The sequence below is a fragment of the Gopherus flavomarginatus genome, chromosome 1, assembly GCF_025201925.1.
Source record: "Gopherus flavomarginatus isolate rGopFla2 chromosome 1, rGopFla2.mat.asm, whole genome shotgun sequence".
Classification (NCBI taxonomy): domain Eukaryota; kingdom Metazoa; phylum Chordata; order Testudines; family Testudinidae; genus Gopherus; species Gopherus flavomarginatus.
In genome coordinates this window covers 368,661,051-368,688,348 of record NC_066617.1, presented here as the reverse complement: position 1 = coordinate 368,688,348, position 27,298 = coordinate 368,661,051, and the positions used below count along the sequence as shown (strand labels likewise).

The 27,298-nt window shown below is 46.7% G+C and overlaps 1 protein-coding gene and 1 pseudogene across 1 annotated transcript; both read right to left on the bottom strand.

Moving 5' to 3' along the window:
• Positions 1–7,223: 7,223 nt before the first annotated feature.
• Positions 7,224–10,811, bottom strand: LOC127032633 (olfactory receptor 51G2-like; annotated as a pseudogene).
• Positions 10,812–23,752: 12,941 nt separating this feature from the next.
• On the bottom strand, positions 23,753–24,691 carry LOC127056561 (olfactory receptor 51G2-like). Its single transcript, XM_050964593.1, has one exon. The coding sequence runs from the start codon at positions 24,689–24,691 to the stop codon at positions 23,753–23,755; it is 939 nt and encodes a 312-aa protein (XP_050820550.1).
• Between the last annotated feature and the right edge of the window lie 2,607 nt (positions 24,692–27,298).

Here is a 27,298-nt window from a genome sequence, read left to right as displayed (position 1 = left end):
TGGTGAGAAGGTTTCAACCTTTCCATACCCAGGGTGCAGCCATAGACTTCGTCAGTGCAACATTCATTTACACTACGAGGAAGAGGCAGATGAAAAGCCTCCAATTTCTCTTGGGCATTCAGGCTGTTGCAGCTGGGCAGAATCATGGCAACCGAGCTTTCAGCAAAAAATGATCCATTTTCTATGAAAACTCACCCCCAAAAATGGATGAAAAGGAAACTTTTAATTTGGGTCAACATTTTTGATGGGGTGGGGGGAATCTTTTTGTTTTCCAGCACAGCTCTAGCTCAAACTATGAGCTTCTTTCCCTCCTGCTACAGGACCACTCCCCTAAGTGGCAGCTCTAGCCTTCCCATCAGCCTCGCACACTGAGACTGCCCTAGACATCTGGTAGGGTGTATATGTCATCTCTGTAGCAGAGGGAAGCCTTGGAGAAGGCTTGTCTACAGCATCCCATCCATCAGGGGAATAATTTAAGAACATAAAAATGGCCATATTGGAATAATGGTCCATCTAGCCCAGTGTCCTGTCTTCTGACTGTGGGCAGCGCAGATACTTCAGTGGGAATAAACAAAACAGGGCAATTATCGAATGATCCATCGCCTGTTGTCTGCTCCCAGCTTCTGGCAATCCATAATTTAGACACCCAGAGAATGGAGCTGCGTTCAAAACCATCTTGTCTAATACCTATTGAAGGACCTCTCCTCCCGCAAGTTATCTGGTTTTTTTTGGACCAGCTATACTTTTGACCTTCACAATATCCCTTGGCAATGAGTTCCGGAGGCTGTCTGTGTGTTGCGTGAAAAAAATACTTCCTATAATTTGTGTTAAACCTGCTGCCTTTAACTTCATTTGGTGACCGTGGTTCCTGTGAAGGAGTAAATAGCACTTCCTTATTCACTTCCTCCACACCAATCATGATTTTGCAGACCTCCATCATATTGTCCCTTAGTCATCTTTTCCAAGCTGAAATGTCTCAGTTTTATTAATCTCTCCTTATATGGCAGCCATTCCATAACCCTAATAATTTTTGTAGCCCTTTTCTGAACTTTTTCCAATTCCAATATATCTTTTTTTGTGATGTGAGGACCACATCTGTACACAGTAATCAAGATGTGGGCCTACCTTGGATTTATATAGAGGCAACATGATATTTTCTTCTTACTCTCTATCCCTTTCTTAATGATTCCCAACATTCTGTTCTATTTTTTGACTGCTGCAACACATTGAGTGGATGTTTTCAGAGAACTATCATCAATGACTCCAAGATCTCTTTCTTGAGTGATACCAACTAATGTAAATCCCATCATTTTCTATGTATAGTTGGGATTAAGTTTTCCAAAATGCATTTATTTTTGCTTATCAACACTGAATTTCATTTGCCATTTTCTTTACCCATCACCCAGTTTTGTGATATCTCTTTGTAACTCTTCGTAATCTGCTTTGGACTCAAGTATGCTTAGTAGTTTTGTCTCATCAGCAAATATTGCCACCTCACTGTTTACCTCTTTTTCCAGATCATTTATTAACATGTTTAACAGCACTGATCCCAGTACGCATCTCTGTGGGACACCACTATTTGCCTCTCTTGTGTCTAAAAACTGATCATTTATTCCTACCCTTTGTTTCCTATCTTTTAAGCAATTACTGATCAATGAGAGGACCTTCCTTCTTATCCCATGATTGCTTACTTTGCTTAAGATCCTTTGGTTAGGGACCTTGTCAAAAGCTTTCTGAAAATCTAAATATACTATATCCGCTGGATCATCCTTGTCCACGTTTGTTGGCCCCCAAGGGAATTCTAATATATTGGTGATTTGAAAAGCTATGTTGAATCTTGCCCAAAAAAGTGTGTTCATCTAAGTATCTGAAAACTCTGTTCTTTACTATAGTTCTAACCAATTTGCCTGGTACTGAAGTTTGGCTTACTGGCCTGTATTTCCAGGATAACATCTAAAGCCTTTTTTTAAAAATCAGCATCACATTAGCTATCTGCCAGTCGTATGAGAAAGAGGCTGATTTCAGTGATAGTTTACATACCACAATTAGTAGTTCTGCAATTTTGCATTTGAGATTCTTCAGAAATCTTGGGTGACACCATCTGGTCCTGGTGACTTTTTACTTTTTAATTTATAAATTTGTTCCTAAACCTCCTCTACTGATACCTGAATGTGGGAGAGTTCTTCAGATCTGTCACCTAAAAAGAATGTCTCAGGTGTGGGAATCTCCCTTACATCCTCTGCAGTGAGGATCAATGCAAAGAATTCACTTAGTTTCTCTGCAACAGCCTCATCTTCCTTGAATGTTCCTTTAGCTCCTCAGTCATCAGTGATTGTTTGGCAGGCTTCCTGCTTCTGATTTACTTTGAAAAAATAATTGCTTTTATTTTTTGTGACTTTTGCTAGTTGCCCTTTAGATCTCTTCAACTAGGTACACAGTATCATCTAGCCCGGTTCAAAAAGTATGAGTCACCCCCGACAAAAAAAACAATGAGATTGAATTAAAATAATAAGATTTTAAAATACACTACAGTGGGGTTTGTTTTCCTGTTCCTTTGGTTTCTGAGTCTTTGTGGTGCACGTGGTACAGAGATTCTAGCTTTTCTGAAATTCACTTTTTAAAATAAACTCTTTTAAGAAAATAAAAAGCTGAGTTTCCTCCGCAGTCTCTGGAATCCAGAAGTTGGGGTTTTAAGAAAGACAGGAAATAGTGCGAGTCTCCCAATAAAATCCCAGGAGCTGGTGCTGCTGGCTATCTCTGAAGCTGAGCACCCACAAACGAAGGCACTGAAGGTTACTTAGTGGGCGTTTCTGGTCACACAGTCCATCAGTAGCGGAGACGCTGTGTCTCTCTGCATTGGGGTACAGACCCCTGGGTTGTAAGGACCAAGGTTACCCACAGACAGCCCGACATAACAGTGATGGATGTGAAGAGTCACTGAGTACCCGATGCACAGCTCAGAAGGTCTCTTCCTCTTTTCTCAGATATGAGACATGCACACATTGGTTAGGCGAGGCCATGCATATTCTTAATAGAAAGGGGCTTGACCCAAGCCCAGCTCCGAATGTCTGCTGCTAACTCTCTATTGGTCCCAAACAACCCCCTCCCCCAGATCCAGCTGTCCCCAAACTTGTTGATGATGGAAATTTGGATGCAGTGTATGATATTTATATACAGTGCTAGAGCGGCTCTAGGTGCCCATGGAGCAGGTGTTGGGTAAGGATCAGACTGAGAGGCAGCTCAGCAGGGCTCTCTTCAGCCAGGTAACGATCTCCAGATCCTTTGCTCTCTGAAGGCACGTCCCAATTCCCCCTCCTGGTGCTGAGCTGCAGGAGGGACCCAGAACTCCCTCGTCAAAGGGGGCTGTGCCAATGACAGGCCTCATCACCAAGGGGTGTTGGGAAGAGTTCAGGTTCTCCACCAAGTGCCCCAAATCGTCGTTATGAGGCACACAGAGCTGAAATCTCTCTGAAGCTCTTAGCTCTGGTTACAATTACTGTGGAGTCCAAGTTCCTCATATTTATCACTACTACACCCCATGTGGCAGGGCAGTGCTATTAGCACCACAGGGCAGATTCAAAGGCCAGAAGGCACCATTGTGATCACTTAGTCTAACCGCCTGCGTAGTACATGCCAGAGACCTGCCTCACAATAGCTTGAGTACTGAGGAGCAGACTCTTTCAGCGTACAGAGATGAGCCCGGATGGTGTGAGGGGTTCAAAATATGCTTGCTTGGAAACTAACCCCAATAAACATCGCATTGTCTGTGCTTCATACTTCTTGTCTTTTGCTGCTTGCTGTCTGCGTGACAAGAAGCAGGGAAGTGGGAAGGTTGAGGGAAAGCCCTCTAACAACACAAAATGGATGAATGTGACCCATAGGGACAAAGGCCTGGAATGGACCTCCTGGGTCAATGACTCCAGACCCCTGCTATGGCAGATGACCCTGATGTATCATCCGGTGCATAATCCTGTCAAGCTACATCTTAAAACCAGCTGGGTTGTTTGCCCCCCACTGTTCCTGTTGGGAGGCTGTTCCAGAACCTCCCTCCTCAGATGGTCAGAAACCTCCTTCTCCTTTCCAGACTGAGTTTAGTCCTGGCCTGTTTCTACCTATTTCTTCTTTTGCCAGCACTGTCCTTTAGCTTCACCCTCCCTGGTGTTTACTCCCCCATCCCCCAGTGTATTTATAGTGCAATCCCTGCTCAGCCCGTGTTGTGTTAGGCTAAACCAGACAAGCTCATTAAGTCTCTATGTAAGCCCGGTCCTCCATTGCCCTGACCGTCCAAGGAGACCTTCCCTGAACCTCTTCCAGTTTAAATTAATCTTTCTGGAATAGACCAGAATGTAAGACACTTTGCCAGAGGAGGTCTCACTAGTGTCTTGTATAAGGATATTGACACTTCTCTATCTCGCCTGACACCTTCTAGGATCTCATCTTTAGGGCTAGCCCTTGGGGCGGGCGGCATGGTTGGCTGCCCACGGCAGCCTGCCAAAGAGGGTGCCATGCTCAGGGTTTGTCTCAGTACCGGATTAATAATGGTGCCAATGGTGCCGTGTCTCCTGGCCCACACTCAAAATGAGTCCTGGCCTGCTGGCCTGGCCCTCCACTTGCTGCTGGTTCCTCTCCGCTCCCCCTCTGCTCCACTCCTCTCGGCCAGCTGGCACAGGGCTCTCCCACACCAGCTGGCCAGCTGAGGACTCCTACCAGTGATGGGGGCTCTGCCTCACCCCTCCCTCCTCCCCCTAGAAGCTCCTACCACTTGGCAGAGTGAGTGGCTGGGTGTGGGGGGGCCTCGGCAGGCCCAGGTCAGGGGTTTCTGGCTGCTGCATGACGTGGACAGCTGGGATCCCCAGTTTCTGCTGTGTGCAACCCCTGCCTCCTCCCTGGGCTCTTGGTCCCCTGCCTGGCCTGGGGCAGCACTGGGGGGAGGGTGCTGTGCATGCAGCTCCCCTACCCTGTTCGCTTGCCCCAGCCCCACTACTATTTGAATGCGGAGGCCTGGGAGCGTGGGAGTCCTGGACCATGCTGTGCAGGAGGCAACCCTGGCACCCAGTGAACAGGCACTCTGACCAGTGGGTGCTCCTTGCTACCGCTAACGCCCCCTCAGCCTGGGCCCCGCAGAGCAACCGGAGTCTTTTTGCCCCATCCCGCCCCCAGAGCCCCTATGGGAGACTTGAGTCCCCTGCCCCTTTGAGATGATTCAGATCACCTGTGCTCCAGGCCCAGTGGGGAGCTGCATGCATCAAGCTGCAGCCAGGTGTGGAGCAGCCTGATTCAGGTTGGTTTGGAGGAGAATGGGGCAGATCAACAGCAGGGGGTGGCTCTGGAGTTGCGGGAGGGCAAGCGTGGTCTGGCTCAGGATTCAGGGTTTCTGGTTTGGGAACAGAGGTTTGGGAGGAGCCCTGTTCTGGTAGGCAGGGGGCCATCAACAGGGGTGGGGGGCTGTGCGAATGGCTTCTCCTGGGTCTCTGGCAATAATCGTATCTCTGACATGACTCAGTCACAAGCACCTGGTGCAGGGCGTAGGGGAAGGGTGGGGGGCTGTGCCCCATGAAAAGCCCCTGTCCACATCTGGTACAGCCCCCATGATCACACAGCACCCAGAGTGTTCAGGAAGGGCCAGGACTGCAATTGCAGAACAGTTCTGCATCTTTCTTTATGGCCCATGGATGTTTAAGCAGAGACTGGATAGTGACAGGCCAGGTCTAATGGAAACCATCATTCACATCCCTTCTCTTTACTGACTGTATAGGCAGGAATTTGGAGGTTAGAGTGGCCACCGATACAGCTTTTTATGGGCCAACGTCCTACTGGTGTCCTGGCTCTGCACGAACACAATCACTTTCTATATATTGCTGCCTGCCTTGTTCTCCTTTCCCCAGTTCACTGTCCTTCCTCACCAGGGTGGGGTCGGGGAGGCAGCCCCTCTCGCATGGCTACAGGCCTTAGCCCCTTCACAACCTCTGTGTACAAAGTGGAGATCGGTAGCTCATGTCATCTTGGATGTAAGTGTCCAGGGTGGAATAGAGGGCCCGTGTTTGTCATGGCCGTGTCACCAGTGCTGGAGCCAGGTGATGAATTGACCCTTTGTGTTCCCCCTCTGGTGTTCTCTGGACCGGTGATCTGGTAGGTCACTGCAGTCCTTGACTCTGGGAGCCAGACTGACCCTGCTCTGCTGTGAGAACCCCCACTCCTGGGCTGTTCACACACAGCCTCGGACATGTAAGCTGCTCCTTGGATTGCACAACTGAATGACACTAGCCAATATCTCCAGTCCCAGACACAACCCTAGGAACCTCCGTCTTGCAGTGTCTAGTTATGCCCGCTGGACACTGCAAACTTATATGAGTTCATCAATTTAACAAAGAGATTGAGATGTACCAGGCTTATTATCTCCAGGGGAGTCGCTGACACACTTCAAACCAAACACACTGCTTCAGGTAGAATAAACAAACAGATTTATTAAGTACAAAGATACATTTTAAGTGATTGTAAAGAGCATAAAAAGTCAGATTTGGTCAAATGAAATAAAAGCAAAACACATTCTAAGCTGATTTTAACACTTTCTATGTCCTTACAAAATTATGTACTTCTCACCACAGGCTGGCTGGTTGCTCTTCAGGCAGGTTCTCCCCTTTGATCAGCACTTCAGTTGCTTGGTGGTGGTGTCTGTAGATGTAGGTGGAAAAGAGAGGAAGAGTATGGAAAACGTCTCTCCCTTTTGTCATGCTCTTTCTCCTCTCTTGGTTTTACCCCCATCCCCTTTCAGAGTCAGGTGAGCATCACTTCATCGTAGTCCCAAACTGACCAAAGGAAGAGGGATGACTCACCTGACAGTCCAACAGAACCTTTGTTGTTGCCTAGGCCAGTGTCCACTGTTCCTGTGAGGCTGGGATGGGTTTGTCCCATACATGCATGCTCTGATGAGGTGTGAACTGCCCTTCTGCTCTTAGGGATCTTTTTTCTGGGCTTGCTTTAATTCATGATGATACATTTTCATCCTCATAACTATATACATGAAATTACAACCTATAACTTTATTATAACATTACAGTAACAACAGTTACTATAACATCACTATAACAATAATGCTTAGTGCATCATGAGCCTTCCAAAGACACTTTACATGACAAACTTTGCACTGGATACAACACAATCATATTATAAGGATGAACGTGGAGGTGTAGGGGGTTCCCCTAAGGCACAGAGTGTCACAACCTTCACTTGATGAACAGCCTTATTATCCTTGAACGAAGGTGTTTGCTTTTCACACTGTACACTATTGGGTTCATCAGGGGCAATATCAGAAGGTAGACATAGCCCAGGAGAATCTGAAGGAAGTGAGAAGAGCTGTTCCCAAATCTCTGTATCACAGATAAGCCGATCTCTGGTATGTAGAAGAGCAGGATGGCACAGAGGTGGGAGATGCAGGTGTTCAGGGCCCTGAGTCTCTCCGGTGGGATGCGACACTCAGCACAGTTTTGAGGATCACCGTATAAGAGAGAAAGAAGAGCAACGATTCCAAACCCACCATTAAGAGTTTAATAGACAAGCCATAGATCAGGCCTGCACAACTCGTAAAGCGGCGAAGGCCACATTACTCGAAAGAAAACAGCTGAGGGCCGAAATCCCCCGGCCCCGCGGAAAGACCCCCCCCGGCCCAGTGGAAACACTCCGCCCCAGCACCGCCCAGCCCTGCAGAAACAAACCCTCCTTTCCCAGTGCCGCCCCACCAAAACAGCTGTGGGCCAAAAAGGAAGGTTGAGGGTCGGGAGGTGATACTTGATTTTAAATCAACCAGGGGCTCCCAGCTGAAGAGCTGGCTGGGAGCCCTCAGGGTCAAATTAAAGGACCCGGGGCTCCGGTGGCTGCTGGAACCCGGAGCTTTGTGGGGCTGGGGCAGGGATTTAAAGGGCCCAGAGCTCCTGCTGCTGAAGGGAGCCCGAGCCCTTTAAATCCCAGCCCCAGCGCATCCGCTGGAGCTGCCGCCGGGATTCAAAGGGCTCTGGGCTGCCTGTGGCGGCGGGGAGCCCTGATCCCTTTAAATCTCAGCTGCGGCTGGGAATCTCTGCGGGCAGCCCAGAGCCCTTTGAATCTCAGCCGCGGCTGAGATTTAAAGGGCTATGGGCTACCGATGGCTGTGGGGAGCCCAGAGCCTTTTAATCCTGTCCACAGCTGGCAGGGCCAGCTTTAGGAAGTGTGGGGCCCGATTCGAACATTTTCGGCTAGGCCCCGGCAGGGATGACTGAAAGAAAAAATAATGTAAAAAAAAAGCCTTTCATTTCTTAGCAACCAGTTCCCTATAAAAAGTTCTACCACAGTATGTATTTTTTGTACCAATAGGGTTACCATACGTCCATATTTTCCTCCTGGATGGCAATTTAAGATCCAAAAACCTGACATGTCCGGGAAAGTACAGATGTATGTTAACCTTACCTAAAGTTCTTTTTTAAAAAGATGTGTCTGAACTAGAAATGAGCTCCGCCACTCCCTGAGGGTGTGCTAGGGTGCATGTGTGGGTCCCAGCTGCTCCCTGCCCACTTCATTGAAGCAGGTGTGCAGGGTTATTTCCCTGGGTACTACAGGGCACCAGTGGACATGGAGCTGGCTGGAGGTGGGGGGGAGGTGGCTGGAGGTAGGGTCTGGCTGCAGGCTGGGCAAGACGTGTGGGCAGGCTGGAGACAGTATGTGGGGTGGGCTGGCTGTCTTCAGGCAGGGCCACAGGGTGGGTGCGGCATGGGTTGGCAGGGCTGGAGACAAAGGAGTGCAGGACTGGCTGGTTTCAGGCAGGGGGGGTGCGGTAAGGGTTGGCTGGAGACAGGGAAGGGGGTGCAGGGCTGGCTGGAGACAGGGGTTGGTGCAGGGCTGAAGGCAAGGCAGAGGGTGAGAGGCTGGCTGGAGACGGGCTGGCTGTGGGCAGCGGGTGCAGGGCTGGCTGCAGACAGGAACTGGTGCAGGCAGGGCAGGAGGTGCAGCAGGGGTTGGCTGGGGGCAACTGGTGCAGGTACAGAGGGTACAACCCATCCTGTATGGTGGGTGTCCCCTCCTCCTGCCTCCTCCACCAGGGTAGCAGTAGCAGCCCGTGGCTCAGGAGCTATTTAAAGGGCCTGGGGCTCCCCTGCTTCCACTGCCCCAGCCCTGTAAATAGCTGCAGGAGCCCTGGGGAAGTGGTGGGGTTCCAGGGGATATTTAAAGGGCCAGGGCAGCAAAGGCATCTGGAGACCCCCCCACTACTCCAGGGCTCTGGGGGCTATTTAAAGAGCCCGCGGCTCCCCTGCTTCTACCGCCCCAGCCCTGTAAATAGCCGAGGGAGCGCTGGGGAAGTGATGTGGCTTCAGTGACTTTTAAGGACCGGGGGGGAAGAGGCAGATGGAACCCCGGCCCTTTAAATAGCCCCCAGAGCCTCCCACTGCCCCAGGGCTCTGGGGGTAATTAAAGGGCCCAGAGCCCCCCTTCTTCTATCACCCCAGCCCTTTAAATAGCCACGGGAACCCTGGGGAAGTGGTGGGGCTCTGGTGGCTGTTTAAAGGGCCGGGGTGGAAGAAGCGACGGGAACCCTGGACTTTTTAAATAGCCCCGAGACCCCACACCCCTAACCCAGGGCTCCAGCAGTGGTGTTCTGGTGGCAATTTCAAGGGCCTGGGAGCCACAAGCCTTTTAAATTGCCCCCTGGGGAAGCTGGGCCACCCCGCTACAGCGCACTGGCTTTTGCCGGTACACCATACTGGGGCTTGAGCATGTGGCCCTCTTAGGGGCAGGCTGATTCAGGGGAATTGGTTGAATTGGCCTAAAGTCGGCCCAGGCAGCTGAGATTTAAAGGTCTCTGGGCTCTCTGCGGCTGTGGGCAGCCCAGAGCCCTTCGAATCCCGACTGAGATTTAAAATGCTCTGAGCTCTCGGCTGCCTGCAGCTCAGAGCCTTTTGAATCCTGGCCGCGGTTGAGATTTAAAGTGCTCTCAGCTCCCCTCGGATGCGGTCAGCCCAGAGCCTTTTGAATCCCTGCGGCGGCTGAGATTTAGAGAGCTCTGGGCTCCCCGCCCCTGCAAGCAGCCCAGAGCCTTTTGAATCCCGCCGCGGATGAGATTTAAATGGCTCTCGGCTCCCCACCTCTGTGGGCAGCCCAGAGCCTTTTGAATCCCGCCGCGGGCCGCACAGTGAGCCTCTGCGCGCCGCATGCGGCCCCCGGGGCCTATGTTGTGCAGGCCTGCCATAGATGCTGCTGACTGTGATATTGGAACAAGCCATCTTCATGACCTCCTGGTGCAGGCAGTAGGAATGGGAGAAGACATTGGCTCGACAGTATCGGAACCATTTCAAGAGAAAGGAGAGTGGGAATATTAGGGCCACCGATCTTAGCACAAAGAAAAGTCCCATTCTGGCTATTCTCGGTAGGGTTAAAATAGAAGCATATCTCAGTGGGTTAGAGATTGTGACAAAGCAGTCAAAGGCCATCAACAAGAGCATGGAGGATTCAATGTATGAAAGCAAGTGGATGAAGAACAGTTGGGCAAAACAGGCATCATGGCTGATCTCTCTAGAGTTAAATAATAACAGCCGCAATGTCGTCGGCATGGTGGATAAAAATAAGCCAAGGTCTGTGATGGCCAACATGGAAAGGAAAATGTACATGGGCTCATGGAGGCTTGGATCTGTTTCTATAATGAACAGAATGACTGAATTTCCTCCTATCGAAATGACATACATGAAGCAGAAGGGGATAGAGACCCAGAGATAGATGTCTTCCTGACCATGTGTCCCGGTGAGAAGGAACACTGCAGAGCTGAATTTAGTGTCATTGACAGCTGACATAATATACTAGGCAATCCGAGAAGTTTTGAACTTTCCTTCCTGAAAGGAAAAAGAACAGGATACTACATGATATTTAACGAGACATCATTCTGCTCTTAGTGAAAGTCTAGAGACTCCCAGGAGCTCAAGGAAGATCAGCAAAATCAAAGTCTTGGATTTAAGAACATAAGAATGGTCATATTGGGTCGGACTAAAGGTCCATCCAGCCCAGTATCCTGTCTCCTGACAGTGGCCAAAGCCAGGTGCCCCAGAGGGAGTGAACCTAACAGGCAATCATCAAGTGATCTTTCTCCTGCCATCCATCCTCTGACAAACAGAGGCTAGGGACACCATTCCTTACCCATCCTGGCTAATAGCCATTAATAGACATAACCTCCATGAATTTATCCAGTTCTCTTTTAAGCTTGTTATAGTCCTAGCCTTCACAACCTCCTCAGGCAAGGAGTTCCACAAATGGAATGTGTGCTGTATGAAGAAGAACTTCCTTTTATTTGTTTTAAACCTGCTGCCTATTAATTTCAGTTGGTGGCCCCTAGTTCTTATAATATGGGAAAAATAAAGAACTTTTCCTTATTCACATTCTCCACATCACTCATGATTTTATATACCTCTATCATATCCTCCTTTAGTCTCCTCTTTTCCAAGCTGAAAAGTCCTAGCCTCTTTAATCTCTGCTCATATGGGACTCGTTCCAATCCCCTAATCATTTTAGTTGCCATTTTCTGAACCTTTTCTAATGCCTGTATATCATTTTTGAGATGAGGGGACCACATCTGTACACAGTATTCAAGATGTGGGTGTACCATGGATTTATATGAGGGCAATAAGACATTCTCCATCTTATTCTCTATCCCCTTTTTAATGATTCCTAACATCCTGTTTGATTTTCTGACTGCCACTACACACAGTGTGGACATCTTCAGAGAACTATCCATGACGACTCCAAGATCTCTTTCCTGATTAGTTGTAGCTAAATTAGCCCCCATCATATTGTAAGTATAGTTGGGGTTATTTTTTCCAATATGCATTACTTTACATTTATCCACATTACATTTCATTTGCAATTTTGCTGCCCAATCACTTAGTTTTGTGAGATCTTTTTGAAGTTCTTCACAGTCTGCTTTGGTTTTAACTATCTTGAGCAGTTTAGTATCATCTGCAAACTTTGCCACCTCACTTTTTACCCTATTCTCCAGTTCATTTATGAATAAGTTGAATAGGATTGGTCCTAGGACTGACCATTGGGGAACACCACTAGTTACCCCTCTTCATTCTGAGAATTTACCATTTATTCCTACCCTTTGTTCCCACTCTTTTAACCAGTTCTCAGTCCATGAAAGGATCTTACCTCTTATCCCATAATAACTTACTTTACGTAAGAGACTTTGGTGAGGGACCTTGTCAAAGGCTTTCTGGAACTCTAAGTACACTATATCCACTGGGTCCCCCTTGTCCTCATGTTTGTTGATCCCTTCACAGAACTCTAATAGATTAGTAAGACACGATTTCCCTTTACAGAAACCATGTTGACTTTTGTCCAACAATTTATGTTTTTCTGTGTGTCACCACCAATAGGAAGATAGGCACAGCCGGACTGGATCAGACTTGTAGCCATCTAGCCCAGTATTCAGTGGCCAGTTCCAAATGCTTCAGTGGAAGGTGGAAGAATCCCTGCAATAGGCAGCTGTGAGATAACCTGCTCTCAGGGAAAATTTCTCGCCGACACCCACTAGTTAGACATATTTTGTGGTGTAAATCAGGAAGATTTAGAGCCCTTCCAAGACTTTTTAAAACAATCCTCACCACTGTAATTGGATTTTCTGGTTACCCATATAAACATCCAGTCCCTCTTTTAATCCTGCTAAACTCTTGCCCCCCTTGATATATTGTGGCTGGGGGGTCCATGAACTACTTGAGCGCTGTGTGATTTTACAATTGTGACATTCCCACAGACATCCTTTCTGGCCCTTCACTTCTGAGTGTGGCCCATTTTATCATAGCACGAGTCTAAACAAATGGCCAATTTATAGTGAAAATGATCTTTGTATCTATGTGTCTTGGTTTGAAGCTTTTTATAAATGTGTTTCATATATATATAATTTTCTCCAGTCCTGTGAGTTCAAATTATACCACTGCCTATTTACAGTACATGAGATAAATTCTGCCATTTTCTTAATTCAATAATATTGACTTTAACCGCGACACTCCAGAACTGCATGTATAAATTCAGTCAGAACCAGGCTCTATTTACTTTCCCTTATCAGATGCTACCGGTGATACACTCTGACTCCCCAAGAATCCCCCCAAGGGAAGCTGAAGTGTTTCCCAGGCCAAAGTAGACTGAATCCAGCATCTGATCATCCTACAGGCTTCATCCTCACAGGACCTGCATCATCTCCCCATGCAGATGTTTGTAGATATTTGGCAAGTTACAAGCTAACGCCAAGAGTTACTTCAACTGGGCGGGGGAGGTGACGGCATGACAAATGGGCAAATAGTGCAAACATTACATTTGCATTAATATCCAGTTGAGTGTGCAAATTATTTGAGCAATGCTCCTGTAAGAGATGATGGGTGTAAGTTAACCCAATCACTACTACACACTCCTTTCCTATATCTTTCTTGAAACAGAGACCAGCGGTTCTGTTTTGTCAGGAATTTTTGGAAATACTTGCACAAGTCTTCAAGAGTTATTGGATGCACAATCCGAAATGTAAGTGTTAGAAACTCCAGTCTGTTACTAAGAGAAAGTATCATACAACCTATTCACTGAAAATGATTTCATAGCATAAACCCTTTGCAAATAGTATGTGAAGTATGTGACATCTGATATACTTTCGAAAGTAAAAGCCATTAAGCAGTCAAGTTACCACTGCTCCTCCCTGTAGAGATTCCAAAAACTCTGCTGCTGACTTTCAACATAAAATCATGTCATGAAAGTTTGGTTTGTAATATCTGTATTACAATTAAAAGTTTTGGCATAACATTTACACATCTGTTCTTTGGTACACATATGTCAACCCATTCTTTCCCCTCTGATCTTCTTTCAGAGATGATTTCTCAGGTTCAAGTGGGACTTAAAATGTAGCATATCTTTTTTGGATTTCATCACAACATGAAAACATCTCAGAGTCTCAGCTCTCATTCAGTCACTTGTCAGCAAAGAAAAGTCTAGGAGTTTCTCTGTCCTTGGGTTAATAGTTGCCTGGTTCTACCTCAGGTTCTGTTCTGTCAGTCTGCAGCCTGTAGCCAGAGTGGTAACAGGCATTGGGGTCAGTATAGAAAATATCCATTCCCTGAGCTCGAACTCTCTAGTACATAGTAACCTCAGCACCTGTCATTCAGGCATGCTGAAGGTTTGCAGGAAGTGAATATCAAGGTCAAATGCAACAAAGAGTCCTGTGGCACCTTATAGACTAACAAGATTCTTTGTTGCTTTTTACAGATCCAGATTAACACGGCTATCCTTCTGATACTTGAAGGTCAAATGCATGAGTATTCATGGCAATGGAACTTCATTTCACACATGAAAGTCATCTCTCTCTCTCTCTCTCTCTCTCTCTCTCTCTCTCTCTCTCTCTCTCTCTCTCTCTCTCTCTCTCTCTCTCTCTCTCTCTCTCTCTCTCTCTCTCTCTCTCTCTCTCTCTCTCTCTGACTGTCTCTGTCCTCTGTTCATAAAATCCATAGTACCAAGGAACGGTACTGGGACAGACATGGAGCTGAGCTGCCATAATGAATGTGTATGTTAAACCCAGCTCTGGAGATGTTTGCTGTGTAGTTACATTGGGTTAACATTTGGGATCTTTATGTTATGGCTGTATTGAGTGAAACCAGTATGACTCATCTGATTCTAACAGAAGGCTGTTGGAAAACACACAATAAGAAAAGCCATCTGTCAGTGATCATTTCAAGGAGACTGAGGGACACTGGAGCTACAAGCTGGGAAAAACCTATTTCTGGGCTCCAGCCATGTTACACAGCTTTTTTGCCAGTGATCGGAGTCTGTTCACAGGTGGTCCAGCTATTGGTGAGAAGCTCTTTGGACTGACAGGCACAAACACTGTTGGAGATGTCTGACAGCCCTCTTCCTGCCAGGGTCCCTGTCAGAGTGGGAGGATTTAGGGTCAGAGACATGTACAGACTGTTGTTTGAAAACCCTTTTATTCTCCCATCTTAGGGTTTCTTCCTACTTCTCATATTAAACCGTATTTTAGTTCCAGAAGGCTGACTGGTCACTGGTCTCACTATTAGTCACAGAATCCCAGTGGAAAGAACCAAAGGTGACGTACCCACTCAGACCTGCTGGACAAGCACAGTCGATCCACAGTGTGCTGTAGCCCAGGGCCCAGTCTGAGAGTAGGAGGAAAATGGGATTCCACCCCCTGAGAGGGAAAGTTAGGAAACCTGACATCTGGCACTGGGAGACCACAGAGGGGGCAGAGATGCTGGCAACCCTATACCTAGGAGTGGCATCAGCAGGGCAGAAGTGCTGGAGCCCTCAGCTAGTCAGGAAATAGAAATAAGCGTTATCAGACCTGTTACCACAGAGCAACACAGCTCTGAATTCCTGCCTTCACAATCGAGCCTGAGAATAAAAACTTTGAAAATGCGTTTGCTGGTTCAGTTCCCATGACCAAATAAACATGAGGTAATTTGGGAACTAGTCATTGATATTCAGTTGAGTCTCCTCTACCCAATCCCCTGGCAGGATCAGGCCCAGAGAACATAGCACCTTTAGAAACGAGACCCCTTGAGAAATCCTGACTCGGGGCATCGAGTTTCTAATACTCTGAGGTTGCTTTAAAAGCAGCAAAGAATCCTGTGGCACCTTATAGACTAACAGACATTTTGGAGCATGAGCTTTCGTGGGTGAATACCCACTTCCTCAGATGCATGTAATGGAAATATCCAGGGGCAGGTATATATATGTGTGAGGTTGCTTTGAAAGTCGTATTTCTGTGTAGCTTGAACACCCCCCTGTGGAGCATGGGCAGATGTAGGGGAGGGGTTCCCAAGCTACCTAGTGCTGTCTGCCCTCCAGCCCCATCACTGAGTCACCCCAACAGCCCAGCTGAGTCCTCTGCCACTGCACAGAACATCTGCAAATGGAAACAACTCACAGACTTTCCCCTTAACTGTGCATTGTAAAGATAGTGAAACCTGCCAACGTACCCAATTCCTGCTAGAAGGGGAGCCGCTGACACCGGAAACTTTCATGCTAAAGTACAAGGAGTCATCAGAGAGGTTGCACAGGCAGCAGGCAGTATCTGTTCAGATAGGGAGGCAAGTGTCTTTATGAAGCATGCCTGCACATTCCCTTGGGGGCCACCTGGCCCTCAGGGAATCTCAGCTGCTTGGCTCAGTGTGCACCAGCTGTAACCCCTGTGACAGCCATTGGCAAACTGCAGGAGGGCAAATCATAGGGGATGTGTAGTGATGCTGCCCAACCAGACGGCAGCACCAGCCCAGCTGCAGGCTCTACTCCTGGAATCCGGGCTCTTCATCATTTTTCTTATGGTTCCGATTAATCACATGGCTACCTTGGGGATGGCCAAATAGTAATGATCATGCTGTCACCGCTGTGATCTTGCTGAAATAAAATGAATAAATAAATAAAAATAATAATAATAATAGTTAATAACATAAGACCATATTTCTGCCCGGCAGCCCCCTTTCCTGCATTACATACTCAGCGTACAGGCCAGGAAAGGAAGATTCCACAAGGCTTCCTACATGGGAATTTCCCTCGGATCATTCCGGGTGTAAGGTCCCTTCCCTTCTCCCTGAGGAATGAAAAGGGGGACCCAGGACCCTGAATCCCCAAAGTTATACACAGATCTCAGTGATCCACTGGTAGCTATGCACACCCACCCACAATCTCTGGGCCTCCACAGCTGCTCTAAGACCCTCTCCAGCTCCTTGCTAGCACAGGTTCATCAGAGATGTGCTACCAGGACCTGTTGCAGCAGCCGCTGCCTGCAGGATCTGCTGATGGGGCGTTGTACAGAGTGGAGGGGCTGCACAGAGATGGGAAGGCTGCTTAGAGTAGCAGATGGGCACAATACCCCAGCCGTAGACTGGTCGGGAGGTTTTGACATTTCCATCCCCACTGTGCAGCCATAGACTCCTTCAGCACAACCTTCATTTGTTTCGAGGAAGAGGCAGATGAAAAACCTCCAATTTCTCTTGGGGATTCAGGCAGTTGCAACAGGGCAGCACTATGGCAGCTGAAATTTCAGAGAAAAATGATCCAGTTTCTATGAAAACTCAACTCATAAAAAAATGGAGGAAATGGAAACATTTTAATTTGGGTCAATATTTTCCATGGGGCAAATATACTGTCTATTTTCCAGTCCAACTCTAGCTCAAATCATGAGCCTCTGTCCCTCACGCTACAGGACCACACCCCTAGGTGGGAGCACAAGCTCTCCTCCATTTGAGGCTATTTCCTGTCACTGGAATCCTGTAGGGACCCCCTCAAGTGTCAGGAGTCTGTCACCTGTGGTTGGAATGCTGCTTCCCCATCCCAGCTCAGCATCACCCCCTTTGAGGGAGGCTGGCACCCCCACTCGCCTCCCCTGAATGTTCCGCCACATCCCATTTCCCCACTTTTATGACAGAAGTGGGCATTTGTCCCGTTTGCTGTTGCCAACTGATCAAATCAGCAAGAGCAAGATTAAAAGGGACAAATGTCTCCTTTTGGGGGAAAAAAAAGTCAGATTGGCTGGCTCAGAGCTTAAAAAAGGCACTTTCTCAACCAGAATGGTAGGTATGGTCACACTACCATGGACGTGTGCCAGGGTGGCTACACCAGCTCTATCCATCAATGGGATAGTGTAAAAACATAAGAACGGCCATATTTGGTCTGATCAATAGTCCCTCTAACCCAAATGCCCTGTCTTCTGACAGTGGCCAGCTCGAATGCTTCAGAGGGAATGAACAAAACAGGGTAATTATTGAGAGATCCATTCTCCATCATCTGCTCCCATATTCTGGCCGTCAGAGGTTTAGAGACTCCCAGAGCATGGGGCGCTATCCCTGGCCATCTTGGTTAATAGCTATTGTTGGACCTATCCTCCATGAACTTATCTAATTCTATTTTGACCATCTAATTTATACTTTTGGCCTTCGCAGCATCCCTTGGCAATGAGTTCCACAGGTTGACTGTGCGTTGTGTGAAGAAATACTTCCTTTTTGTTTTAAACGTGCTGCCTGTTAATTTCATTTAGTGACTCCAGTTCTTGTGTTATGAGGATGAGTAAATAACACTTCCTTATTTACTTTCTCCACACCAGTCATGATTCTATAGACCTCTAACATATCCTCCTTACTTTTCTCTTTTCCAAGCTGAACAGTCCTAGTCTTTTTATTTTTTCTTCAGATTAAAACTGTTCCACACCCCTAAATATTTTTGTTGTTTTTCTCTTTACTTTTTCAAATTCAAATATATCTTTTTTGAGATGGGCGACCAGAACTGGGCACAGTATCCCGGGTGTCAGTATGCCATGGATTTATATAGAGGCAATATTATAGTTTTTTTGTCGTATTATCTATCCCCTTCCTAATGGTTCCCAAATATTCTGTTACCATTTTTGACTTGTCCAGGATATTGAGTGGATGTTTTCAGAGAAATATCCACAATAATTCCAAGATCTCTTTCCTGAATGGAAACAGCTAATTTAGAGCCAATCGTTTTTTAAGTATAGTTGGGATTATATTTTCCAATGTGCATCACTTTGCATTGTGACTCTTTGTAATCTTCTTTGGACTTCAGTCTATTGAGTTACAAATTTTGCCACTTCACTGTTTACTCCTTTTCCAGTTAAGACCGACACAAAGAATCCATTTAATTTCTGTGCAAGAGCCTCATCTTCCCTGAACGCTTCTTTAGCACCTCAGTCATCCAGTGGGGCTACCTCACTCATCCAGTGGCCCCACTGATTCTTTGGCAGGCTTCCTCCTTCTGATGTACATTGCTTAAAGAGTTTTAGTTTGCTTGTTGCATACTGTTAATGCTTTGGTATAGTACACAACAGGTTTTTTTTTTTCCCAGCATCAATATTCTGCATGATCATACTAACAATACAGGTTTTTTTAACACTAGGATACAACACAAAAGGGAACTTATTATTAGTGGCGGGCAAAGTAAATACTTTCATTAACCCCCTTTTCAAGCTTCCCCATGAACTAGCTGCTTCTTTTGTTTAGGTTTATTGTGGTTTTTTAAGGAACAACCCAATAACTGCTGCACTAACCCTTTCGTGCTCTTTTCTGTTTTACTTACTAGCAAGATATTGTTTATATACTTCACAATTTTTTTGTTTGCAACAATTTTTAAACATATTTTTACAGCAGTATGGAATATTGTGGGTGTATCGCAGTACCCCCAGGCAAAACATTTGAGCAATATCGAGTACCCTGGAACACAGAAGCCATTTGGTACTGGGATTCTGGATTTAAAGTAAACTTTAAAAACCATTTGCCACATTCAGCACAGAAAACCACTTTATTTCTGGGATACCACCTCCAGCTACTATGGGGGCTCCCTGCTTAACAATTTTGTTTAATCCTCAATAATCAATAGTTAATGTTCATGTTCCATCTGGTTTCTCACCTGGCTAGATTGGTGCTGCATTAGGCACTGAGTAGCTCCGGATTAATTTTCATTTTCCCAGTCTTTTAATGACTTGTTTCAGGGTTTTTTTTTGGGCAGGGGGGAAGGGGCGCGGCATTGGGTATTATTTAATGTGTGGAGGAACGTCTCCTTCTAGTGTAACCAAGCTTTGTACCTTTCCTGTGTTTAGAGGGTTTGTAACCCATCCATTTTGTATTTCAGTCCACTGGGATGTCCAGCCTTCTGGCTTTGTTTGTTTTATTGCTTGTACAATTTGAGTAGCAAGCCCCATGGGAATTAGATTAACATCATCCTTCCCCTCTTTTACAGTAACAGCTTGTTTAATACAAATATTTGAGAAATGCATGACTATATTTAATTGCTTTATTGTTTCAGTTCCAATTCCATTTTTTTCGGCGAGGGCACACTTCTCCTGAGTGACATGTGCACCAAACTGGATAGGTAGTGGTTTTACATTGTAAATCTGCTTCTTTTTGATTTTTTTTGTATTTGTACAGAGTTTGTAAGTGGATATGAGCCCATGATCAATTGGAATAAGAGCAAAAGAAAAGCTGTGATTGCAGTCCCTGCTTACAACGAAATGTGCACACCATGCGGTAGCCTACGGATCCACGTACTGATGACAGTGACTTAGGGCTTGTCTACATTACACGCTGGATCGGCGGGCAGTGATCGATCCAGAGGGGGTTGATTTATCGTGTCTAGGCTAGATGCGATAATTCAACTGCCGAGCGCTCTCCCGTCAATTCCTGTTCTCCACCAGAGCAAGAGGTGCAGACGGAGTCCACGGGAGAGTGTAAGCCATCGACTTACCACAGTGAAGACACCATGGTAAGTAGATCTAAGTTCATCAACTTCAGCTATGTTATTCACGTAGCTGAAGTTGTGTAACTTAGATCGATCCCCCACATAGTGTAGACCAGGCCTTAGTATTATGTGGTGCATGCTTAACAGAAATCCAACAAAATGCACAGCGCCACATAGAGACAAACACTCAGCACCGAATGAAGACCAGATCTGTATGGAGGAATCAACTTAGCTAGTTATTCCCTGCTATGGGTAGAATCTGGACAGGATGTTTTTTTCCCTAAAACTTCTGATGCCCATCATGGAATATATTCCACACACACATCGCCCAGTGTGAGACCCTCTGGGCTACATGATCTAATGGTTAATTCGTGCCTGGAACTCTATGACTCTATGAATCATTCTCTTGAGTGGAGCGTTATTTTGGATGCAACTTAAACAAGTTGTTCCTCTGAATGATGATAGGCACTAAACACAGATGGATGATGGTCAAGAAGAATTGGGATTGTCACAGTAAAACTGGGATATATGGTCTCTTTACCCTCTAAACCAGATCCTTTTATGTCATGCATGGAGTCTCACAATTGTCCCACTCTTTGAGCTGGGGACAACACACCTTCTGTGCTAAATACTTATCACCAAATATCAGAGGGGTAGCCATGTTAGTCTGGATCTGTAAAAGCAGCAAAGAGTCCTGCGGCACCTTATAGACTAACAGACGTATTGGAGCATGAGCTTCCGTGGGTGAATACCCACTTTGTTGGATGCATTCGACGAAGCTGGCATTCACCCATGAAAGCTCATGCTCTGATACGTCTGTTAGTCTATAAGGTGCCACAGGACTCTTTGCTGCTTATCACCAAGCAGTTCTGACTGGACACCTCAGTTTCTTTCCTTTGGGTGCTTGTGACCAGAGCTATACAGTCACCACAAGACTCCTTAAAACTAGGAGGTTTATTGAAAAACAGCACAGAGCATTGGAGATAATGGTTATAAAATAACAGGGAGCTGCCACACGTCTACACTCGTCTATCTCACATCTCATTACAAGCTAAGTTAGACAGGCTTTGCTCTGGAGATAGAGGAACAGAATTGGCCCAACTTACATTCTCTTGGGACACCAAGGAGCTCTTGGGTCCCAGACTAACTACCCTGTGTCTCTGAGAACATCTTCCCATTGGTTTGCTCTTTTCTTGAGGAAGCAGCATGTGCTGAAACCTGCTGAGCCTGGGCCCACTCATCACCGTAGTGCTCAGCTGTGTCCATGTTACAGGTCCAACATGTGGAGCTGACCTTTTCCCTCAGGCTGATTTCTCCCAGCCAGACAGTCTAAGATGAAGCCCCTGTGGCTGTTGTTGCACTGTTTGACAGTTAGACACACTCAATCTGAATGGCTTGTAAACATGTGCTCGGTGACTGTGCTGAAATTCCTGACGTCCCTGTGACGCTCCAACACTCACCTCAGAAATCCATTACTAACCCCTCACTGTCACCCCCGAGCACCCCCACAACTGCCACAGAGACCAAGATGCTGGAGTCACAGGGCTTTCCAGAAGCAGCTGTCACAGGAGGCTGAGTTAGGAAACCTTTTATAGACAAATGTCAGAGGTGTTCCTCTGTGGAACCCTGACACAGCGCTGACCTTAGGGTCTCAGAGTATCTGAGTACCTGGAATCTCTTTATCCTCCCGCCACTGCTGTGAGGCAGGGCCAAGCTAAGATCCACCTGTGCAGAGGCCCAGAGACAGATAGTAGCTTGCTCATGGTCACACATGGCAAGGGAATCAAAGCCAGCTCCACTGAGTAACAGAGCTGTGCAGAGTTTAGAGCAGACTGGGGACGGCTAACAGCTTCCAAGAGTACAGCCCACTTTAACCAATTCCCTGTGGATGGGTGTCACCACAGAGTGCCCCCTCGGGGCCTGAGGTAGCCCTCCAGGCAACCTGCCCTTCCCCCTTTGGTAGTTGCAGTGAGTTACTCTCAGCCTGGGGTACTTAAAACAAGAGTCTCCTTTGTGGGGTGGCATTAATTCAGTCTTCTCCAAAACACAAACTCTCCTACCCTCCAGCCCCATCCTCCTCCTTTACTTAGGAAACTTCACCGCCCTACCTGCTGCGGTTAGCAATGGTTCAGGCTTGCCACACACTCTGCCTCATCTCTTCCCTCAAATCTCTGCCCCCTGCTCTTCCAATTCTGGGCCAATGTGGGGAGACTTGGACTCTCCAACTTCCCTAGGAGTATGTCTTGGGTTTGGTGATAGAAGATGGGGGCTGCTCTCGGGCCCACAAGCCACCTGCCCAGGATAGGAGTAGAGTCTGGGGCTCGTTATAGAGGTTCTGGAAACCTGGGCAGCTCTTGCCATGGCCTGGCTCTGGCTTTGGGTTTGGAGAGAGATTGGAGCTTCAGGTAAAGAGGAGGAAAGTGGGGTGAGGTTCTGGGGAAGAGATGGGGCAGAGGGAGGGGCAAAGGAGGAAGGGGATGGAGCAGAGGGTTATGGCTTCAGGTAAGAATGGGGGAGAGGGAGGTGCTCAGGGAAAGAGGAAGCCTGGGGTGGGGCCACACAGGGGACGGGGCCCCTGCATATGTTCTGCTTTTGCCTTTTGAACAGGTGGTCTCCTGACAGTGAATGGGCTGGACTGGGATAGGAGCTACCTGGGACTCTCTGCGGAAACTGATTCCCATTCCCACTCCTTGAAAAGCAGCTGGGGCAGCATAAACACAGGGGACAAGGAGGGAAACTGGGCCTCAGTCTCTTGTCAGGACTCCTGTGCGTCAGACCCTCACTCACACAGGCAGCGCTGCTCGGGGGAGGGGGGAATGGGCTCAGCAGTTGTGCTGTGCTGAGACAACAACTGTGTGCAGGGAAGGTTGCCTGAAAGGCTTCTCCTGCGTTAATCTGACAGGACTCAGTCATAATCACCTGGCTGAGGGTGTAGGGGAAGGATGTGTGTCCGTGCACCTTGAATAGACCCTGTTCACAGCTCCTGCAGTCCTCATAGATCACACAGCAAACCAGAGCGCTCACAGTGAATCAGGACTGAGACTGCAGAAAAGCTCTGCAGCTTTCCCCATGGCCTATGGGTGTTTAACCAGAGACAGGACAGGGGCAGGCCAGATGTAATAGGAAACAACATCCACGTCCCTTCTCTTTATTGACTATATCAAGAGGAATTCTGAGGTCGGAGCAGCTACAAATAGGGCTCTTTAAGGGCCAACATCCCACCGGTCCTCTGGCTCTCCACAAACACAGTCATTTTGTAAATGCTGCTGCCTGTCTTGGTCTCCTTCCCCCTGTGTGCTGTCCTCACTCATCAGCAGGTGGGGACAGTCTCATTTCATTCCTCAAAGCCTTAGGCCCCATCTCAAATTCTTTCTATAGAAGGGAGATGAAAAGCTCATCTTGTCTCAGATGTAAGGGTCCAGGATGGAATAAGTGTCTGTGTCCTGGGTTTTTCATCTCCTGTGTCACCAGTGCTGGAACTGGATGATGAACTGACCCTTCACTTGACAAGCAATCTGATTATCCTCGATCGAAGGTGTTTGCTTTTCATGCTGTATACGACTGGGTTCATAAGGGGCGGGACCAGAAGGTAGACATAGCCCAGAAGAATCTGAAGCAGGCGAGTAGAGCTGTTCCTGAATCTGTGTATCACAGACAAAACAATCTCTGAAGTGCAGAAAACCAGGATAACACAAAGGTGGGAGACACAGGTGTTCAGATCCCGAAGACACTTTGTCTGCGACACAACGCTCAGCACTGTTTTGAGGATCATCACATACGAGAGGAAGATGAGCCGTGAATCCAACCCCATAATTAAGAATGAAAGATACAAGCCATAGATGTTGTTGAATTTGTTGTCTGAACAAGCCAACTTCATGATTTCCTGGTGCGCACAGTAGGAATGGGAGAGGACATTGTCTCCACAGTATTGGAACCGTTTCATGAGAAGGGGGAGTGGGAATATTACGGTTATTCCTCTTAGCACACACACCAGTCCCATCTTGGTTATTCTCGGCAGGGTTAAGATGGAAGCATATCTCAGTGGGTTACAGATGGCAATGAAGCGGTCAAAGGCCATCAACAAGAGTATGGAAGATTCAATGCACTGAAGTGACTGAATAAAGAACAACTGGGTAAAACAGGCATTAACGCTGATTTCCCTAGAGTTAAACAAGTATATGCCCAATATCGTCGGCATGGTGGCTATCAATAAGCCAAGGTCTGTGACAGCCAACATGGAAAGGAAAATGTACATGGGCTCATGGAGGGTTGGATCTGTTTTTATAAGGAACAGAATGACTGAATTTCCTATTATCGAAATAACATACATTAAACAGAAGAGGATAGAAAACCAGAGATGGACGTCTTCCTGCCCTGGTATCCCAGTGAGAAGGAACACTGCAGAGTTGAATTTGGTGTCATTGACAGCTGACATCATGTCCTGGGCAGGCACAGGGAGTTTTGAACTTTAATTTCTGAAAGAAGAAATAACAGGAGACTAGATGATAATTAGGGAGACATCTTTCTGCTCTCAATGCAAGTCTAGCAGCTCCCAGGATCTCAAGGAAAATGAGCAACTACATAGTCTTGGATTTTCACCACCACCAGGAAGATAGGCACTGCCAGACTGGATCAGACATCTGGTCCATTCACCTCAGAATTTAGTGGCCATTTCCTAGATTCTTCAGAGGGAAGTGGAACAAGCCTTGCAATAGGCAGCGATGAGACACCCTGCTCCCAGGGAAAGTTTCCCTGACACCCACTACTTAGACATATTTGGTGGTGTAAATCAGGAAGGTTTAGAGCCCTTCCAAATCTTTTTAAAAGAGATCCTAACAACCTTAATGGGATTTATTTTTTACCCATATAAACATCCCATCTCTCTTTGAAGCCTGCTAAGCTCTTGGTCCCATAGATATCTTGAGCTGCGAATTCCACAACCTATTGTGCATTATGTGATTTTACAGTTGTGACCTTCCCACACACACTCGTTCTGGCCCATTGTATCATGGCATGTGTGCAAGTGCATGGTGATATTGGTCATTGTATTTATCTGTCCTGGATTGAAGCTATTTATAAATGTGTCTACCTCTTTCCAGCACATGGGATAAATTCTTAGGGCCTGATTCTGAATTCAAGATTGTCTTAATGGCATCACTCCAGATTTACATGGGTTAATTGCTTCAGAGGAGGGCTCTGTTAGCTTTCCCTTATCAAATGCACCAGGTGGTACACTTTGACCCCCAAGAGTCCCTCCAAGAGAAGCTGAAATGCTTTGCATCAACAATGTTGACTGAATCCAGACAGTCCATTCACCATACAAGCTTCTCTTCATTCTCACAGGCCCTGAATCCTCTCACCAGGCAAGGGTCCCTAAATATCTGCAAAGTTACAAGATGACACAGACAGTTACTTCAGTTGGTTGCTGGAGGGGTTGGCATCACACATGGGTGAATAGTGGAAAACCAGGTTTGCACTAATATCCACTTGAGCGTGCAAGTTATGTCAGCCATGTGCATGTAAGAGGTGATGGGTGAAAATTATATACAACCAATATAACACTCCCCTTTTCTGCACCTCTCCTTGACTCTTTGCTGAAACACAGACCAACAGTTCTGTTATCTCATGACTTTTTCAAAAGACTTGCCCAGGTATCGCAGAGGGATAATGTTCATGACCCCAAATGTAAGTGTTAGAAAGAGCTTCTGGTCATTTCCCAGGAGATAGTATCATACAGCTGTTCACTGAACAAAGAGTTTAGAGCTCAAACCTATTGCCAACAATATTTGGAGTACTACTGAAATACTTTCTAAAGCAAAAACCATTAAGCAGTATAGTTACCACTGCTTCTGACTTTCAGTATACAGGCATGTCATGAATGTTTGGTTTGTAATATCTGTATTACAATGAAAAGTTATGGCATAACATTTACACATCTGTACTTTAGCATACACATGTCAGTCCATTCTTCCCCTCTGATCTGCTTTCAGAAATGTTTTCTTGGGTTAGAGTGGGACTTAAAATGTAACATCTGTCATCGGGATTTCTTCAGAACCTGAAAAGATTGCAGCATCCCAGCCCTCATTCAGTTGATTGCCAACAAACAAAAGTCTTGTAGCTCCTCTGTCCCTGTGTTAATAGCTGACTGATTCGCTGCAGGTTTTGTTCTGTCAGACTGCAGACTGTATCCCGAGCGGTAACAGCCATTGGGATCAGTATAGAAAATATTCATTCCCTGAACTCTCACTCTCTAGTACATAGTAACTCCAGCACCTGTTACTCAGGCACAATGAGGGTTTGCAGTTAGTGGATTTCAAAGTCAAATGCAGGAGTATTCATGGAAATGGAACTTCATTTCCCACAGAAAAGTCACCTATTGCTCTCTCTCTGACTGTCTTTGTCCTGTATTCATACAATCTGTAGCACCTGGGAATAGCATTGTATCAGACATGGAACTGAGCTGTCATCATGAATGTGTGTTAAACCCAGTTCTTAGGATGGTAACTTTATAGCTACATTGTGTTGACTGTTTCTGTTATGGCTGTATTGGGTGAAACCAATATTGTTCATGTTAGTTTAGTAACAGGATGCTGGAAAACAAGCAGAAAGGGAAGCAACAGCTGAAGAAAAGCCATCTGTCAGTAAGCTCTTCAGGGAAGCTGAGAGATCACTCATTCCGTAGCTACAAGCTGCGAAGATCCTATTTGCGGGCTCCAGGCACATTAAACAGCTTGTTTTGCCAGTACTGGGAATCTGTGCAGAGGTGTGGAATCTGTTGCTGAAAATCTCTTCATACCAATTGGCACAGATGCCGCTGGGGATGTCTGAAGGCCCTTGGCCTGCCTGGGTCCTCGTCAGAGTGGGAGGATTTCCGGTCAGAGACACGTACAGGTTGTTGTTTTAAAATTATCTTATTCTCTCATGTTATGCTTTATTCCTACTGTTCAAACTGAACAGTATTTGGGTTCAAGAAGGCTGGCTGGTCACTTGTCACTAGTCACATGCTCACAAAGGGAAGAAACACGTGTGCCTAACCCACTTGGAC

Bases quoted from the DNA above. Each gene is read 5' to 3' on its own strand.
- LOC127056561 (XM_050964593.1), bottom strand. From the start codon at position 24,691: ATGATGTCAGCTGTCAATGACACCAAATTCAACTCTGCAGTGTTCCTT.